Genomic DNA, 18,709 nt, shown 5'->3' on the forward strand with positions numbered 1-18,709 from the left:
TGTGCATGTTTGAGATGCTCCCACACAGCCCCCTGCTCCTTTCTTTCTCTCTCCTCTCTCTCTCTCACCCCTCGCCCCCTTAAAGAAGCCTAAGAATGTGTTTCAAGGACAAAATTGCTGTTCCTTCCAATTTTCGCTCCTTTTCCAGTTTTATCACATGAAACACTGCTGCAACCCCTGCAAGGCACCTTAATTATCAGGTCAACCAGTGCTTTGGACTTTTGATAATACTCTACAGCAACTTCATATTTTTAACACAGCAGAAAATACTAAGTAGAGTTATCGAAGAGTTTTCATGTCTTGGAGGGATATTCGTAGGCAACTTTTTCAAGTATTTTCTATTCATAGATATTATACAAATCACTTGTGAAATATAGCTGCCTTAGAGGGAAATAGAATATTCCTCCTGGTTATATGTACAACTAGGGTAATTGCCACATTTGCTATGAATTTTGGACTGCTGTCTGGCTTTATTTTCCAATAAGAATAGTTTTGCCTGTAATGCTCATTCTCCTCATCTTGCTTGAGTATTCTCATTCAAAATTATCAAAGTTGAATAGAATATTAAATCTACTGTTGGACTCAAAAAATTAAACTCAAAAATTCAGATGAGAGGACGTCTCAGTTGTATAGCACTTTTATGTGAGACTTCTAAGACCATAAAAATCTTTTTATCGCCTCTGGTGCTCTAGAATGTCTTATGTTAGAGTGCTAATGCATTCTTATTTTTGAAAGATAGAGGGCACCTTAGCACACACTGATCACTGTGGATTTGGGTTTTGTGTGTTTTTTTTATTTCATGTGTTCATGTTTAATACTTTCTGGTCTAAGCATTTGAGGGCATTATGCCTGGTATCTGCTCACTCGTTTGCTTGGAATTCTGACAACTAATGATGCAAAGAACTAGCTCGGCTATAAGCATCTTTAAAATCAGTGCCCCAGTATTGGAAAGGTCTAACTGTCCTGGCTTTGTCTGTGGTGTTCAGAGTACCAACTGTCCAATTTATGTATAGTCTGCATACCCTTTCATAGGGAAGTGTTTTAACTAACATTAGATTTTTAACATAATTAGCACTACTCAACAATGCATGGCAATATGAAGTGCATGCATCACTGTGCCTGTGAACGTAACCCGATGTAAGGTATTACCAGCTTAAGATGCTGCTCTCTTTTCTTTTTTCATATTGTGATATGTTGCAGACATCAGAAATGAGTATGTGAGCAACATTTACCTGATTAAACATCTCTTGCTATTTGTTTCTTGAGCTGAATGGTCACTGGCTTCCTTGTTTGTTTTTTCTTTCTATGCCCTTCTCACACATAATGGAAGGAAGAAGGCATATTGCATGCCATGCCCTCTGAAAGCTTCTCACACAAATGTTTGTGCAAGCAATATACTCAAGTCTGGCTAGATTTAGTGATATTTCTGGTTTTGCTGTAAGTCTTCCTAGTGATAGGTTTCTAGGCAGGGAGCCTATTCAAGTGAACAGGGATAGTTACTGACGTTACTGTCCTTGCACCGTTTTCCTCCTGCTTTAATTGTTTTAATGAGTAGAGCATAGTTCAGACAGTTACGATACTGGGCTTGAATCCATCCCTTGGTTAGAATTTCCAGTTCAAATACCTCTTAAATAATTTTCTGTCCTTACTCCTTTTGCTGTGCCAGAATGGAGTACACTATCCTGGATATGTAAGTCAATTTCTTGTAAATACATTGGTTATTTTAAGTGATGAAAAATATGTATTTTTCACAGTTTTTTTATATATTGCTAGTACGCATGAGCTTATCTAAAATATATTAAAATTTTCTTGAAGGTACCTGCTCCTATCACATACCCAGTGACCACACCTCAAGTGCCTGTATTTGGAATGGTAAGAAATGTGATTGTCTTGTGTTCCTGAAAAACCCAGTTTCCTCCAATGAGTTTCATGGCAGGCGTTGTTATGCTCAAATCATCCTGCAACTTATACGTATTGTTTAGTAAGGTCATTTGTGTGTGAAGGCTGATAGCTTTTTCACACTGTGCATTGGAAGAGATTACTCTGTTTTATACAGCAAGTTTTTTAAAAGTTCTGACTTTACTGTGTGTATGTCTGCATGCTTATTTTCACATTGTAAGTATAGTAGAAAACATGTATCTTCTAGAATAAGTTTGAATTTTATATACCTGTTTTGTGGGGTTTTTGTTTTTCTAACAGGTACCTCCTCAGATTGGAGCTGCTCCTTTGATGGCACCCCAGTCAATGATGTATACGCAGCCTGGTCTAAGGCCGACAAATCCTTTTGCACCTGTTTCTGAAACTCAGGTGAACTGTTATCTTTAATCTTGAGATCACATTGAAACTTTAGTCTTGGTAAAATCAACCAAATGTTTCATGAAGGGCTACTTCTGTGTTTCTGAATTTGAAAGCGAGGGGTTCCTCAGTCAAGGGCAACAGCTTTGGCTGGCGAGGAAGCAAATTCAGATGGTGACACAGTGTAAACGTAGGAAGCAAGGAAGAAGGTAAAAATTAGATTAGTGGCTAACTCCTTCCTGTGCCAATATTAAGAACATGGGAGTGGTGAAGATGTGTAGAATTTAGACATCCTATGACATTAGCTGGCTACTTGGTTTAGTCAGGCTGACTAGAGCAGTGGTGAGCTTTCTGGAGGATCAGGTGGTGGGGAAGTGGAAAAGGCACAGGCAAGAGATCATTCAAGCTGGAGAAACTGTGTACTCCTGTCATCCAAATATGTTGCTCTTAATGTTCTTTGGGGATTTTTAAAGTGCCAAAACCTGTAGTCTTAACTTGCAAGTAATGAAGCAGTTGAATAGATTCCTAATTTTAAAACACTGAGAAACTATGTATTATATAAGTGCATTAATATGTAATCTCTACTTCACAGATACAGTTTATGTAGAGCCGCCAAAGCAGCAAGATGTGAGAACAACCAAATACTGGTAAAAAAAAGAAAAGACTGAATTTCAATCTTTCCATGATGTATTCCTGAACAGGGCAACCATTTCTTCCCTGTATAATACAATATTATTTTGAATCGCAGTGCTTTAGAGATTCTTGTTTATAACAGTCACTGCAGTGTGAAGTCATGTTTGATCACTGATTTTTAAACTGCTCAGCAGAAAACTCTATTTTATTGTTGTTGACTCGGAAGGTGCCAGCTGGATTATCATCTTGAAAGCTGAGAAGAGGGATTACGTGATGGCTCTACAACCTTATTCATCAATGGATTACCTTAGGAAGTTAACTGAAGATTTCAGAGCTATTTATTTTCTCCATAAATTCTGTGGCTGTTGTAACCAAGACACAACACAAATGAAGTTGAGCAATAAAATTTTTATGTGCTCTAATAAATACTCTGATAGAGCAATGCTTGCGTTATCATAAGGCCAATATTGTGTGAAATCAGACAGCTTTTTCACATTAGAATAGCTTATAGTAATTTGCAAACTTTATAATGTGAGTTTGAAATGCTGTGAATCAACAAGATATATACATATTACATTATATATATATATAGTAAAAATAATAAATTGCTCCATTGGTATGTCAGTGTTATGTGGCAAGTTGAAAGAGCCAGGCTCTGATATGGGCTGAAAGTCTGTGATGGAGTAGGGGAAACAAGTGTGTTACAGATGAGCATGTGCAGTCTCCAACAGGTGAGAGTAGCTGCGCTTCCATCGAGTATCTTCTCTGCAGATAGCGTTTTTCATAGCTCAAGGTGGAGTAGCTTTGGGAGCCAGTGAATGTAGGTATCCCCGATACCAGCAAATGGGAGCAATTTAAAATCTTGTTGCTAACTGCAGACAAGAGAGACACTTGGTTTTTTTTTTTTTTTTAAAAAGTCCATTAGGTCAAAAGATGCAAACCTTGCAATAGTGCTGACACTTGTGAACTGGCAACTATATTGAAATTATCCAGCTGTAGAGAATAGCTTGTGCTGCTTTTCTGAAATAAGAACCTAGTTGTAAACCATATAAAAGTAATTATTTTTAAATGTGTAAATATGTGCAAATTTTTAGATAATCTTTTCTTTAATGCTGCAGTAATCTTTTTCTTCTGTAGTAATTTCAAGGTAAAAATGCTGTGTTTAAACTCTTTTTAAGAGGAGAATCTTTTAAATCAATTAATTTATGAAGTATGCTAATCATGGTGGGTCAGATGCGTACAGACTTCTGGCATGTCTTTTGTACTTAACAATCTTTCTCCAAAAATGAAATTGGCTATGAAAATGCCTTATCTTGTATTTTTCAATGACTGATAAAAAGTGATAGCATTATTAAAAAAAAAAAAGTTGTTAATAACAAGTAAATGGAATTGGGAGCAACCTTTCTTCCAGAAGTTTTGTGGCAGAATACAATGGAAATCTCTCCTGTAAAATGACTTCTAATAATTAATATTAAAGCTGGGTTTTCAAAAAATGAATAGTTTTCTATTGTTAGGATAAATAGACCTCCAGAGTAGCATGTCTCATCTTTTGGAGAGTCTATAACTGCAGAAATGCCTCTGACTCTCACTATAAATCCAAATAGGCCTGAGAATCTTGTCAAACTGTCCTGTAGAGAACTTCTAAAATACAACACTTTCCTCATAGTGAGAACAAGCCTTCTCTTTTTCTAAATGTTTAATTCTGTCCAAAGAGTGCAAAAGTAGTATTTCTTAACTCTATGGGAATATTTTTGCCAAGTGAAACAACACAAAAGCAGCAAAATAAAAAAACCCCACTCCCTGACCCTTGGACTCTGTAACCACTAATTCCCTGGGAAATGCAACCTTGCAGAAATGTAAAACTCGGGGTTTCTCAATACGTACTGATTTTAAAAGAATTTGGACCGGTATATAGCAATTTAATGTTCAAGTTTGAATTACAAAGGGCTTCAAGCTTTAATCCACTTTTATTGGGTTGAACAATTGTACAATTTTAAGCCAATGAGTTCTTCAGTGCCTATAGTTTCCCTCCACGTGACGAGGGAATAATGCCATTTAGAATGCGTCATTGTGTTAGGGGACTGTTTATTTAAGAAATGGTGAATTCCATTGATTTTTATTCAGCATTGAAAAGTCTTGAGTTCAAATTAGACCAGTACATGTAGTAATAAATGGCTGGGCATTAAAAGACCGAGCTAAGAGTTCTACAAGCAGGCAGTTTCTAGCACTGTAAGCTGTTAGGTCTCTTTCTCGTACTGAGTTGTATAAGTAACAATCAGTTATTTTAATAAAATATGCAAATAAATGCCTAGCAAGCAGTATATATTTGTTATAACTTCATTGCAGAGCATTCTGAATATCTGGAATGTACTTCACTCAGAAGTTGATCTAGTACTAGGTATAGTTTGCACTACTTCTGATTTGCTCTGGATTTTTTTTAATGGTTCTTTGGTATGCTTTCTTGTAGCAAAGCTGTCTGATACCAATCTACTTAGTATTAAAAAAGGAGAAACAGCCACAAAGTACACCCTAAAAACTTTATAAGCTACCTTCTTTTTAGTCTCATTCGGAATGTTTGATAGATTAAAACACGACTTTCAGATTTATCCTTACGAAGAAAAGATTGCTTTACACACTTCTCTGCACAACAGCGCACAGGACTGCTTTTTGCCAGCCTCTCCCTTATGCGCATATTGGAACGCATAAAATGGCGGAGTATTGTGTTTAAATAACATGGTTTATACATTAGAAGTAAAACCCAAGGACTTAGGATGCTCTCAAGGCTTTTATGGCTCAGAACTTGTTCTCCAAAAAACCCCACTTTGAAGACAAAGGTGGTTCTTGAGGGTAACTAACAGCCCGCGAGGGTTGCAAATAGTGGTTGTGACGAGTAAAACACTGAAGAGAGATGTATATAAATGTGACTTTCCCTTTTGTTTCTTTCCAACGCGTTTGATCAGAATCCTGTTCTGAATACTTCAGAAAGCAGATAAGATGTCACTCCATGTTTGTCTGACCAAGGAGGAAGACTCGAAGTATGCTGTGTGCTATGCATTGTTGTACTTCAGTGGGTCATTCAAGCCTAACTGTCGGGACTGTGCTGCTACAGGGAGGCTGTCTGTCATGGACGTACCATAAGAGAACTTCTGGGGGAATTTGGAAGGGTTGGTTGTGGTAGGCCTGTTGGACTTGAAAGCGTACCTCTTCTTAAATAACTGGGGTTTTCTAATGTTCTCTAGATATAGTTTGACTTTGCCTCCAAGAAGTTACTGAATTGATTTTTGTTTTTAATTTTGGACACATGTACTAGAGAATTCTCAGTTCTGTGTGCATAGTGGTGGAATACTTGTAGGTAAAAATAACAAATGGACTTTTGTTTAAAAAAACCCACCAACAAAAAACCTGACTACAAGACTGAATACAGGGTGTATCCCCATCTGGGTTTTTTGATGTGTGGCAGGGAGGGCGGGGTTACAAGTAGAATAGTACGCACTGTGGATCGGTGCTTAATTTGTACATAAAAAGGAAAACTTTGTTTTGGGTAGTTTGTATTGTAAGGACAACATTTAAAGGCACTGTGTATCAGTCATTTATTTCCATGTAAAAGATTATATTTTTGAGCAATGGAAACTGTACATGTTATCATTTATACATTGCTGATAGCTAGGAATAGAGAAAACCTGTTGCTATTACTCTGAAGATGTATTTGACTTTGTCATTGATATATACATCACTACTTTACGCAGATTCTCATGATCATTTATTTAAAGAGATTGTAGTAACTGGTGCAGTTACCACAGGAATTGTAACATCAAATCTTTTGCTGTATCTCAAATGTGTGTTCTTGTGATTAAGTTTAATCCTCTTACCAAATGTTTGGCTGGAATTTCATCTTGGGGCAATGACACAATAGGTGCTGGAACAGATTTCCCTCACCCCAACCCACACTTTGCATTATTTATTTAATAGGTCTTGTTTTGTATGTTATGTTTTTCCCCATAACAGGTTTGTGCCTTTTATTGGATATTTATTTAAAAGGAGCTACTATAATTTAGGTTGTTCAGGCTTTTTTTTTTTCCAGATGTATTCTTGTACAGCTGTTCCTTTACATGAGTTCCGTCGTTTTATAAGAACACAGAATGTGTGGAAAATATACTAGCCACAAACTGGAAAAAAATTTTGAGGGTTTATGTTCTATGAATTAATAATTTTTTAAAAAGAAGCCTAAGCACAAGACTGGCTGTGTTGATATTTTAATTGTGGAACTTCACAATTTGTTAATACATAATCTGTTTGTTTTTTAAAAACTGCTCATATCCAATTATTTGAAGAAACAAGTTTTGGAAAAAAATAAACTTTGGCACATGCAAGGTGTGCGTGTACGTCATCACTCTTTACTGCGTGCTCAGGCTGAAGGCTTCCTCTAATGCTAAGAGCAACCGCTGAATTGGGGCGCCGCAGTAGTTTATTGCTCTTCTGCCTTTCCGGTTCGCGTGGGCTGACGCCTCACTCCAACCTCAGCCGCTGCCGCCTTTTCCTTCGGGGAGCAGGGTCACTGGGCTCGATGGGGGGCAGCGAGGGGAAGCGTCACGCAGGGGTGACCTCACGCTCTCTCCTGAGGGCTGTCGCCGCACCCGCGTGGGAATAACGTTGAATTGTGGGGCCCTGCCCCAGCCCGCCACTGGGCGACGCTTTAGGGCGGCCGCCGCCCCGCCTACCCCGCTCGCCTCCGCCCTCGCGTCATCGCGTCACTCAAAGCCTGACAGCCAATGGATGGAGTCGGGGTCGCGCTCGGCGCTAACGTGATGACGTACGGCTGCGGTGACCTGACGTCAGTTCCTCGGGATGGCAGCGGCCACCGGCAGCGAGACGGGGTGCGGCGAGGCGGCCGCGGGCGAGAAGCGCGGCCCCCTCGGCATCCCCGAGGCGGTCTTCGTGGTGAGCGGCGGCTCCGCCGGCTGGGCCGCTCCGCGCCCCGGCGGGGGCTTGGGGGGGAAGGGAGGGGGCTGCGCTCCGGCAGCCGGGCCCGTCCCCTGTGAGGCGGCACCTGCGGCGGGGCCGCGGCCTGGCGGGCGGGCGGTGCCTGAGGGAGCGCGGGCGGCGGGGAAGGCGGCGGGGCTGCCCTTCAGGGCCCGCCCCGCTGGGCTGGGAGGGCTGAGCGGGACCTGCCGGCCCGGCCCCGCTGAAGTGGGGGAGCTGCGGCGCCCTCCCCTCCCGTCCCCTCCCCGCCGCTCTCCCGGGCCGCCCGCGCCCAGCGCCGCGGGTTTGTCCGGCGGGCCCGGCCCTGCCCTGCGTGCGGCCGTCCTGCGGTCTCGGCCTGAGACAGCCCCGTACCGGAGCGCTTCTCTTCCCTCCAAACCGGGCAGGGTCCCGTGCCCCGGGGGGGCGGGGGGTGCCATGGCCCTGAGGGTTTTCACGGAGTGATTTGCTTTGTTTGGATTCTGCCTTGGCGTTATTAATACACTTCACAGCAAACTCAGGTCCCCGTTTTAAGCATTATCGTGTTATTTCACTGGCCAACTCACATGCCAACGGAGAGCGTGTTATGAGTGAGCTCCCCTGTCATACATACTAAGCCATGGTTCCTTACAGTGGTTCCTCCTGCACGGAGCACTGTGTTATTGCTTCTCTTTCGTCTCAGCTAATGTCATACCGCACTCCTAGCACCTTTCCCTGCATCTTCCTCTCATAATCTAGTTCTTGGCTTTTGAGCAGAATCACTCTTCAGAAGCGACCGTGGTGTCCGGCTAGGTTTCCTGAGTTCTCAAAAACCAAGAAATGTGTGTCTTTCTGAAAACAGGCCAAACTTGTTTATCTGACTTTTAGAAAGTGATTTACCAAGCATTTAATAATTCTTTTGGCTGGTTGAAAAGAAGAATTCGTCAATTTAGGGAGTGGCATAAAGTCAAAATTATCTGTTGTTGGCTTTCTGCTATAAGCTAGCTCTTGGTGCGCTGTCTTGATTGCTACTTTATTTCGTTTGATCAATAAGTATTGATCAGATTGGCTGTACCTGGCAGCCTTGGTGTCATCTTGAAACGCTGGATGTCTTTGTTTATTGTGCTGCTTTATTACTGAGATTATCTTGGACTTTGAAAATCTGTATTTCTCAGATCTGTCTTGATATCTTTACCAGAGTTGTTCGGACTGATCAGGTGTGACTGCTCTTATAGAAATAAATGGATTTGACTTGTGTTTTGTTGTTTCTAGGTGTAGTGCTTGTATTACTTATGTGTCTTGCTAGGGTGTAGGTCCTGAACAAAGGGGTGCAGTATGCTTGTTACCAGTGCATCCAGATCCTACTTTTCCTTTAAGGTTCTTTAACAATTATTGGGGTCTGGCAAATCTTACTGGGGTGTGAAACCATTGCTGCCTGCAGCTAACTTCCTTCCGCCCCCTTATGGGAGACTAAGGCGGACGCAAGCCAAAGGAAAGGGCCATGACTTCAGCTGCCCTAGAGACCTCAGTCATCGCGACAGAGAAGAACTTGTGGTCTGTGCTGACTCTGCAGTGGGGGTGGCCACCCTGGCAGGGAACAGGAGATAACCAGCCTCAGCAAACGCTTGTTTTCGTGCTGGTAGCTGTCAGTGCGGTTCCTGTTTGGTTCTGTGTCGTTCCCTTTTGATACTTGTGTCTGAAGAATTTCACGTGCTGTACCAAGCCACCTGGGAGAGTTCTGGGGATTGTGGCTTAGTTTTGTGCTCCTGTTCAGGTGTTCATAATCTTGTGTCTGGGTCTAAAACCCATTGAAGTTTCCTAATTCTCAGTTTTCAGAGGTGCTCTAATCAAATATGAGGATCTCTTCTGCAGAGACATCTAATGATGATCTTAGGGTACTTGGATGTAGATGTTCAGATAGACTTTCTTTTATTCAAAATAAGCATATGCTAAGAAGTTTTAAATTGTATTCTGCTTCACAAAGTGAAAATGTTTGTGTCTTGAGGGTGGGTTTTATTACAGGTTTTTTCTTCAGAAAATAGGTTTCTGTTTCAAAAAGAGTGTACACTATCAAGATGATAGAGACTTGCTGATCACTTGCTTGACGTTCCCCCCCCCCACATGCTACATGGGCAGTCTTACTGTGAATCTTGTCTTCAAAGATGTTTTCTTTAAGTGCATCTTGATTCAGCAGAGGCTCTTCAGTTTATGGTGGATGTCTTTTCTTAGGCATTGCTCTGGGTATTCTTGTGCCTTTCCAGATTTCAAGTGACATTAAGCACTAACTCAAGGATTCACTGGAGTTTAAAACACGTTCCAAATAGAACTTTCAACTCTGTTTTCTTTTGAGCTGCTGTCCAGATGTTTCCAGATAAAATGCCTTCCTTATTCTGCCTTCCTTAGCACGCCTGTGAGTGGGAGGACAGGGGATGCAAAGCTGAAAACACCCTTCTTTTGTCATGTTCTCTGTATATGCCCATAGGCAATGATAGCTTTCCACAGAAGCAGAGTGAGTGCCTGCAGCTCTTTATTTGGGTCATCACTCAAAAGATAAACATGAGGCTGTATGGGAATGGGCAATCTTGCTTGGTTTCAGGGCTTTTATAGAGTGTCTGTGTGGCTTGGCTTGAAGTTTGCAAAGACTATGTTACCTTTATGGTATACAACAATGGTGTTTTGCCAATTAACTTTCTTCTTAAAAAGATAGAGATGAGTTTTGACAGGTCCTTGCAGAACCTGTAAGGTAATTCTGCAGTTGAGATGCTGCATGACACACCACGAAGCAGGGATCCTGATAGCATTGACACTTAGCTCTGCCGCAAAGCTGTTCTGTTCAAGCTCAAAGAAGTGACCGTGTCTCAGCCTTGCAGTTGGGGAAGATGGGCCAAAGCCCCAAGCAGCAGGACTTGGGAGTTGCAGTTGGAAAACCTGCGTGATAAATCTGAGCCCGTCTTGTCTGTCTGTCCAAACAGACGTTACCTGAGGGAGAGGCGGAGTGCCGGGCAGTATGCTGGGTGAGCTGTTGCCCACCTGCTTTTTCTTTCTGTCTTGGGTGATTTACATGAGCAGAATAGTTTCCACAAGAAGGAGTTTCATTTCAGAACATCCTCAGGCCTCACTTCTACAATACGTGCATGAATATAATCCTTAGGGGGTTTTTGGTTAAAGCTTCTCTACAGGCTTCATCGGGAGGCAGGAATGCTTCTTTTTCTGGTGTTAGTGAGGTAGCTCAAGGTGTTCCTCAGGCAGTTAGTCTCTTGAGTTCTGTTGTACCACCCAGATCATGCTGCCTGCTGAAGTCTGTTGTGGAGAGTTCCTGTTTATACTGCAGATTTCCCCAACGATAAGTGGGTGATTTCTTACCCTGTTCAGTAATGTCATAGTAAGTTTCTTAGCCAAGAGAGCTTAGGAGTCATAACGAGGGGAACCAGCTATATGTCCGATATTACTTTAGTAGTGTATTACAGGGGGTTTTTTTTATGTGAAACTACCGGAATGGAAACACCTAGTTAAAAAGGAGAAACTGAAGAGGCCTGTGGTAGGCTCCATCAGATTTTACAGAGCTATTATAGACAAATAAGGGCAGGGTTACCGCAGTGGACGAGTGTGGTCATCTTGAATTATACACAGGTAAATGTCAAGGTCAGATCTCTGGCCTGAGGTGCCTTTCATGAGGTGTGAGCGTTGCCTGCAGGCAGATGAACTGCTTCCCGGGAGTCTGAAGGAGCCGCTTGCAGAGGTCAGCATCCTTGCCTGCTCAGGCCTGTCTTCTCTGGCTGCTTTTCCAGGCAATGGTAGGACTGGCTGGAATTGTTCTCTAGAGGTTTCCGTGGCTTCCTGCTGACTATAGAAGGAGCTTTTGAAGACAAGCTGTTTACTACCAGAAAGCCTGCCTGAGCACATACCACAGTATTTCCCTCCTTTGCCTCTTTCTCTGCCGCAACACGCTTGATCGGGCTGTGATTCTTTGCCTTCATCAGTCTTATCCTAAATAGTTCATAATCTGATTAGCCACAGAGAAGCATTATCCCCACTTTACAGATAGGAAACCAAAGTTTATCTGTGGTGTGAGGATATTCATCCCCGTCAGGTGTCATTTGACATCAGCCAGGACTGAAAGCACCGTTAATGAGGTACTAGTAAATATGGTTATGAAATAATCCTTGCACCTATTCTTTAGTTCCCTACCAAAAAAAAAAAAAGCAAGCAGGGAGGGGGGAAGTGAAAAGATAACTAAGAAAGGAAACAAAATGATTTTGTGCTTCACTCCAGGAAAAAAGGAGTGTGTTTACCTATAAAAACCCCTCTAGACTTACCTGCAGCAAGATGATAGCATGACTGTATCTAGGATTTCTGTAAAACTCTTCTAACACTGAGGGTTTCTTTCTCCCCTAAAGGAAGATGTAGATTCTTTTATGAAACAGCCTGGAAATGAGACAGCAGATGTAGTTCTTAAGAAGTTGGATGAGCAGTATCAGAAGTATAAATTTTTGGAACTTAATCTTGCTCAAAAGAAAAGGAGGTAAGTCATAATTTTTGTAGAATTGGGAAATGTTTAGCACAGGTATTTTGTTGTTTTTTGGGTTTTTTTTAATAAGTCTAGTTTTTTTAAATATCCCCAGAAGTAAAAAGTTGATGTTAGGAGAGCTAATATTTGCAGTACTTTCAGGAAAGTCCAGCTTTTTTTCTTTCCTCTTCCTGAGAATTAATGCAAAAGAATTTACAGTATTGCTGAATTGGTCCTTAGTCTTTAAGGCCAAAAAGTACTGTTATAGTCTCTTAATTTTGTCAGCCTAGTCTAAATAAGAATATGGTTTTGTTAAATGACTACTGTATCAAGCTAGTAACTTTTGGTTTAGTAATCTCTTCTCTCTTCAGTAGCTTCAGTCATGATCTGAGGCTGGGCAAGAAGAAAATTTTTAAAAGCTAAAATCAAAGCTTCAAGTAATATTTTATTTAGATTAAACTTCTTTCATGGGCAAATATCCTTCCTAATTTCCACCCGGAGGCCTGCTTTGGCAGTCACTGCTGTCCCAGCCTGCTGATTGCAGAGGGGCCAGCCTGAAGCCAGCGGGGATCCCAGCATCTCTGCTGCGCTGCTGCAAGGAGAGGGGGGACGCCCGGAACTCCGGAGAGAGCTTCTGTTTCCACACGGCCGAGTCTTGTAGCTCTAAAGTGTTTGTTAGAATAGTTTGTGGACCTCAGGAGAAACATGCTTGGTTTGTTTTACCTACAGTGGGTTTTATCTGTATTTCTGCTGAGGTTTCCCTCTCCTCTGAAGAGATCAGAAGTATGCAAAAATATGCAGGTGTAGCAAATAGGTATCTGTTACTGTTACTACGTGTTTGTTGCAGTTTGAAAGCTGTGTGTATTGCTCTGCTTCAGAAAACCAGCGAGCCTCAGTGTGGTAAGAGGCAGGTGAAGCTGTAGCAGAGATGTCGTTACATGCCCTATCTTTCAAATCTGCATTTGTAAGCCTGGAAAGCTGTTAAGAGTTTCAATTTTTAAAATGGAGGTTGGATTGTATAATAAAACTGATCACTTGTTTAGGAAACTTTGTGTCTCTGTAAAATAATAAATTATGACTGTTGTTAATTCACAGGCTAAAAAGTCAGATTCCTGAAATTAAACAGACATTAGAAATTTTAAAACACATGCAGAAGAAAAAGGTAAACTATTTTGAATATCTAATGAGTATGAGAAAAGCTAACTGCCTTTCCACCCTAACAGAACACATTGCAAGAAATGTTTTGGAGAGCACACTTAATATGCCTTTATAAATAACAGAATTGTTTTTAAAGGTATGTAGTACTTTTTGAAAGCTAGTTCAAAAAAAGTTAATGTTTGTAATGCAAACTTCACTTTTAATGGTGTATAGATCGCAGCTAAGCTTTGACTTAATCTCTATTCTTTATAGAGATTTCTGTATTGTTTTTAAATATATCTTTTTAAAGTGCTTTATTCTTGGAGCTCTAACTTTAATGTTGAAGTAAAATTACATAGAGTTCCACCAAAGTTAATACTGTATCAATGACAAAAAGCAGAAAAGTGTGCTCTTTACTGTAAGTTTTATGCCTTTGACTTAAGTTTCCAGTGAAAATAGCAATTTTAAGTTTTATCATTTGTCTTAAGGATTCCACAAATCCAATGGAAACCAGATTTTTATTGGCAGATAATCTCTACTGCAAAGCTTCAGTTCCTCCTACAGATAAAGTTTGTTTGTGGTTGGGGGTAAGTAAAATGGAACTTTCTCTGAAACTGTTTAAGTAACTTATAAAAGACAGTGTTCCTTGCTGTCTCCTCTGTACTCCTGGGGCTATGGGCATAATTCTGTTCGTGTGTGCACAGCGGAGCTGTGTCCTGTCAGCAGGGCAAACCTAACAAGACAATTTCAACACGTTGGTGAAGGTTTCATGTTCGATTTTAAATGGTGCCTGAACAGTGAGACTTCAGAGAATTGTAATTTGGTTGGATTGTTCTTTCCAAAAAGCATGTTCATGAATGTTTCCTTAGCGCTTCTATCACTTTGTGGTTGAAAGTACCCTCCAACATTGCCTGGGATTGGAATGTGCCCAGCAAAATAACTTAGTTTGGCAACGAGCTTCCCATCTGCTCTACATTATTTGTATTTAGCATCTTTCTTTCCCTTTTTCATGCACATGTTTAGGGAAAGATGGGATTTCTGTTACTCACAGGTACCTGCCGGCATTTAGAGTAGAATTTGTGCTAAAGACTGATGGGATCAGAGCTCGAAACACAGATTTTTAAGTATTTAAGCAATATCAGGTTGGGATATTTTGTATTCAGAGGCTTCCCTCTGTGTGGAGATAACCCGCTAATGTTTATTTTGAGACTTGTAAATCCCGGATGTTCCCACATCCCTGTGTTGGCTGCCAAACAAAACCACTTGGGTAGGACAGAAATGTTGTTGACACATGCAGCATCCGGACGGATTGGGCAGTTACTCCCAACCTCTCCCCACTTCTTTTCTATCATAAAAAGAGAAGATCTGTCTGATACCTGTTGCTTTCAGGAGACTGTTTTCAGAATTCACAAACATTGACTTTCATGGAGCATCCCAGGTTTATTTTGTAACAGAATCTCAGAGAAAGTTCATCCTGTTGATGGTTCATACAGAAAAGCTATAATGAAATGCCACAAGCAGTTTGTTACGTTTAGGCATTCTTGGCCTTCTGCCTTTATCCTTCTTGTTGCTCACAGTCAGCATGCTGGGCTGTGCATATTACTGTTATTGGGGAAATTGTGTCTTCTGGTTATTTCAAAAGAAGAACGGCTTATCTCGCTCTTGCAGCTCTGCGCACGCTCCCTGGGATCATGTCTAGGTAGTAGTACGTGGCTCTGCTCAGCACACAGTTCTCGAGTGGTCCAAAGCTTCATTGGTGCATCTTCACTCGATACTGCTCTTTTATCTCTTCATGCGATAGCTCCTTACTGAAATAAAGATTTGTTGATTAAAACCCACCTTGGTACAGGATAGAACTTTTACACCTGTTGTATCTTAAGTACCTGTAGTAGTTCTTCTCATAACCAATGCCATTAGGCTGTTTGTTGGTGGTCCACACAGAGAGATCCTAAGGTTAATCTTGAATGCAGCAAAAATTGTTTCTAGAGTTGTGTGGCACTTGAAAGGTGCTGCTAGGAAATGTGAGGTCTCTCTCTTTTCAAATATGGTGAAGATGAGATGCTGGTACTGAAAGGCTGAATGTAATCACAGGGAGAGAAATCCCTTGTTGCTTAGCTAGAGGAAGAACTTTTTTAAGTCACTAGAGGGATTATTACTCAGTTACTGAAGTGGTGGAGGCCTCAGGTGGATTCTGGCATTGCTCAACCTAAATCTTGTTGCCTTGCCCTTTTGTTAATGTGATAAGTTATAAGCAACAGCCTGAAACAAGCCTGCTATGGCTTATTACCTCAGGAGTAAAAGCTTCTGTCAATCTTTTTTTTTTTTTTTTTTTTTAGGCCAATGTGATGCTTGAATATGATATTGATGAAGCTCAGGCTCTGTTAGAGAAGAATTTGTCAACAGCCACAAGAAACCTTGATCTTCTAGAGGAAGACCTGGATTTTCTTAGAGATCAGTTCACCACTACAGAAGTCAGTATCCTTTATTTATTTATTTGCAGGGGAAGAGGTGTATGTCAAAGCTAACATACAGGTAATTACCAGTCTCCTGACATGGTTTGATCTTAGACCAGCTGCCCTTAAAATTCTATAGCAGTGAAACGGGACGTTGTGTTTCCAGCGCTGAGCTGAAGGTTGGTGCGTCAGCGGTAGCAAAGCTTGTGTTTGTGCTTGGGTCCCTGTGAAACCTCCTGCGGTGGTTGGAGTGAGTTGGCAGCGTGGATGGGTGGTGTGGATTGCCGGCCCGGTGGCCGTTTCAAAGCAAAGCGACTCTTCCTTTGTCGCTAGAGCGTATGAATATCGTTCTGCTGCCATTGCAATGTCCTCCAAGGAACACAAACCCTGCTGCTGCAAGCTTGGTGCTGGCTTAGGCATTGTTTCACCTTTTTTTATTTCTTTATACTACCATGAACCACCTCCAGGGGTGTGAGTTTGTTGGGGGTTTTTTTTATGCTTTGTACTTCAAAACTATTTTAATGATGAGGGTAGCCGTCAACTGAGGCATGAGATTTAGCAAGTGAAGGCACAACTACTTGTTTTTTCAAGTTGATACTTAAGATACCTTAGTGCTGCAGGAAGTTACGGATACCTGAAATAGGCAAATGCAGCTGATACAGGCAGGCTAGCTGACATCAGGGAGGAGCAGCTGTAAGACTAAAGGTGTGTTTTTCTGTAATATCTTTTTGGAGGTTTTTAAGTAAATAGTATGAATGCCACAGTTATTAACAGTTATCGGTATTCCTGTATGTTAAGGCTTTGCACCAAGTCAGCTCTTTCATTAAATGGTTTCTATATTGACTGCCACAAGTAAGTGAAGTGTGGCCAACTCTCTAACCTGTTTTTCCCCTTTTTTTTTTTCTTTTCTGAATCCATGAGCTATTTCCTTAATTCCACACCCTCAGATATGGCTAGAGTTTATAATTGGGATGTAAAGAGAAGAAACAAGCAAGACCCTTCCAAAAACAAAGCATAGTTTTGCCAATTTTAAATGTGGTTTCAATTTCCAAATATTTTTTATTTAAACACCCCCAAGTTCATTCTTAAGGGACTGAGTTACTTTAAGCATTTCGGTAAATGGTAAAATATATAAAAACTAATGGTGAGCACCATTTTATTTATTTGTAAACTCAAAATTTGGTTTCATGCATGCTTCATGAAATGAATTATTTGAAAAGGCACCACCCAGTCCAGCAAAGGACATAGTATTTTGATCAGACCAGTCTGTCATAAATAAATTTCCACCTGAAAGCTTGTCTGAAAAGTTGAGGGGCACATATGACATGGAGTCTGACATTTTAGCGGGTTACGGTAACGAGCACAGGGGTTTACTTTTTTGTCTCTGTGTACAGCTGATGAAGTTAAAGTCAACCTGGGCTGGGAAGACACGCAGCTGTAATGATCTAGGAAACAGGAAAAAATACAGCAAAGTCTCGGATTTTGTTTCAGTCAGTTAATTGGCAGCATCAACCTGCGAGCATTCCCGGATATCCACTTTGGATAAACTTTTTCATAGTTACTGGTTAGTTAACTGCCCGTTACTGAACTCTCAGCACTTTACATACAACCTGTGACTTGTCTTCAGAGAAGAGCAGTAAACAGAGTAAACAGCACAAGCTATGTCAAGGCTGCAGGGTGATCTCACCCCGTTCTTTCTCCTACGTGTGCAGACATTGCTTATTTTTTGCAAATGCATTGAACAAGGACACCAAAACGCTGATAGCCTGTAAACGAGAAACCCCCTATTTACCATCCCTTAGACAAGATGTCCAGTTAAATGTCTTAACACCCTCGGCCTCCCAGGTGGTGAAACCTGTATGAGAAGGATGGCTCACTGAAGCGTGACTTCTGGTGTCGGAATGGTTTTTTTGGTTCTAATGAAGCCTTGCAAGATTGTTGCCTTTTACCTCTGCAGTTTCTTTCAAAAATGAAATGCTCAGTGGTGATGTCAGTGGCTAATATTCACATTCTGTGACTGAGAATACAGGTTTCGCTGCAAAAATAAATGCAAATGTTAACTGTTTGATCTTCATGTAAGAAACAATATACCTGTAAATTTTTTGTACTTTTATTTCATGATATTAAAAATAGTAAAACTAAACAGTTGTGGCAAACACCTGTTTTTGTGCATCTTTCTTTATGGGAGTGTCAGGAACTTGATGTGTGATGTCTTATAATTTTTCCCTCCTAAATTGGGGGAAGGGGACTGAAAAAATGCAGTTGAAGCAGCAGCCGGGAGAAGTGTAGCTGCTGAATACTGGCTGAGCGAGGTGGGCAGTGTGAGTCAGCACGTCGGAATCTGTGAGTACAGGCAACTGATTTGACAGCACTGTGGCTGTAAAAGCGTATGAGCCACAGGGATGGGCAGGGAACAGGCAAACCCTGACCACTGGTCACACTAAGTACCGTGGTTCCTGCCGGGCGATGCACTTTGTTCCACTTCTCTGGCTGTTGCAGAGAAACGTTTAGATCTGATGTATCGGAGAGGTAGCTGCCCGCTGTGAGGTGAGGTTGAATGCGGGGCTGCTCCCACCGCAGGCTGCTTCTCCCTTTCTTCGCGAAGAGCATCAGCACTTTGGGAAGGGCAGCCGCAAACACATCCCGATTCCTCCTGCAATTTTCCCTGCAATTTGGATTAACGAGATCCCAACAGGCTAAAGCGTGCTCCCCACCCCTCCCTCCGGCTGGTCCAAAGGCAGCAATT

At 41.4% G+C, this 18,709-nt stretch overlaps 2 protein-coding genes across 6 annotated transcripts in view; both read left to right on the plus strand.

Moving 5' to 3' along the window:
• Window positions 1–7,298, plus strand: part of LOC129211863 (phosphatidylinositol-binding clathrin assembly protein-like) — a 32,941-nt gene extending 25,643 nt beyond the window's left edge. For 4 of the 5 annotated variants that reach the window (XM_054839604.1, XM_054839605.1, XM_054839607.1 and 1 more), the window contains 3 exons: window positions 1,816–1,872; window positions 2,200–2,307; window positions 2,888–7,298. In XM_054839604.1, coding sequence (XP_054695579.1) covers window positions 1,816–1,872; window positions 2,200–2,307; window positions 2,888–2,902 — 180 coding nt within the window. In that variant the 3' untranslated portion in view covers window positions 2,903–7,298. The remainder of the gene's footprint in view (window positions 1–1,815; window positions 1,873–2,199; window positions 2,308–2,887) is intronic. The other variant, XM_054839603.1, reaches the window with a different exon arrangement.
• Window positions 7,299–7,741: 443 nt separating this feature from the next.
• VBP1 (VHL binding protein 1) lies at window positions 7,742–18,119 on the plus strand. Its single transcript, XM_054839609.1, has 6 exons — window positions 7,742–7,866; window positions 12,264–12,388; window positions 13,469–13,535; window positions 13,999–14,097; window positions 15,847–15,985; window positions 16,911–18,119. Exons 1-6 carry the CDS (start codon window positions 7,774–7,776, stop codon window positions 16,979–16,981), a joined length of 594 nt encoding a protein of 197 aa, XP_054695584.1. The 5' UTR covers window positions 7,742–7,773; the 3' UTR covers window positions 16,982–18,119.
• The last annotated feature ends 590 nt before the right edge of the window (window positions 18,120–18,709 follow it).

The sequence above is a fragment of the Grus americana genome, chromosome 12 (assembly GCF_028858705.1).
Source record: "Grus americana isolate bGruAme1 chromosome 12, bGruAme1.mat, whole genome shotgun sequence".
Taxonomy (NCBI): domain Eukaryota; kingdom Metazoa; phylum Chordata; class Aves; order Gruiformes; family Gruidae; genus Grus; species Grus americana.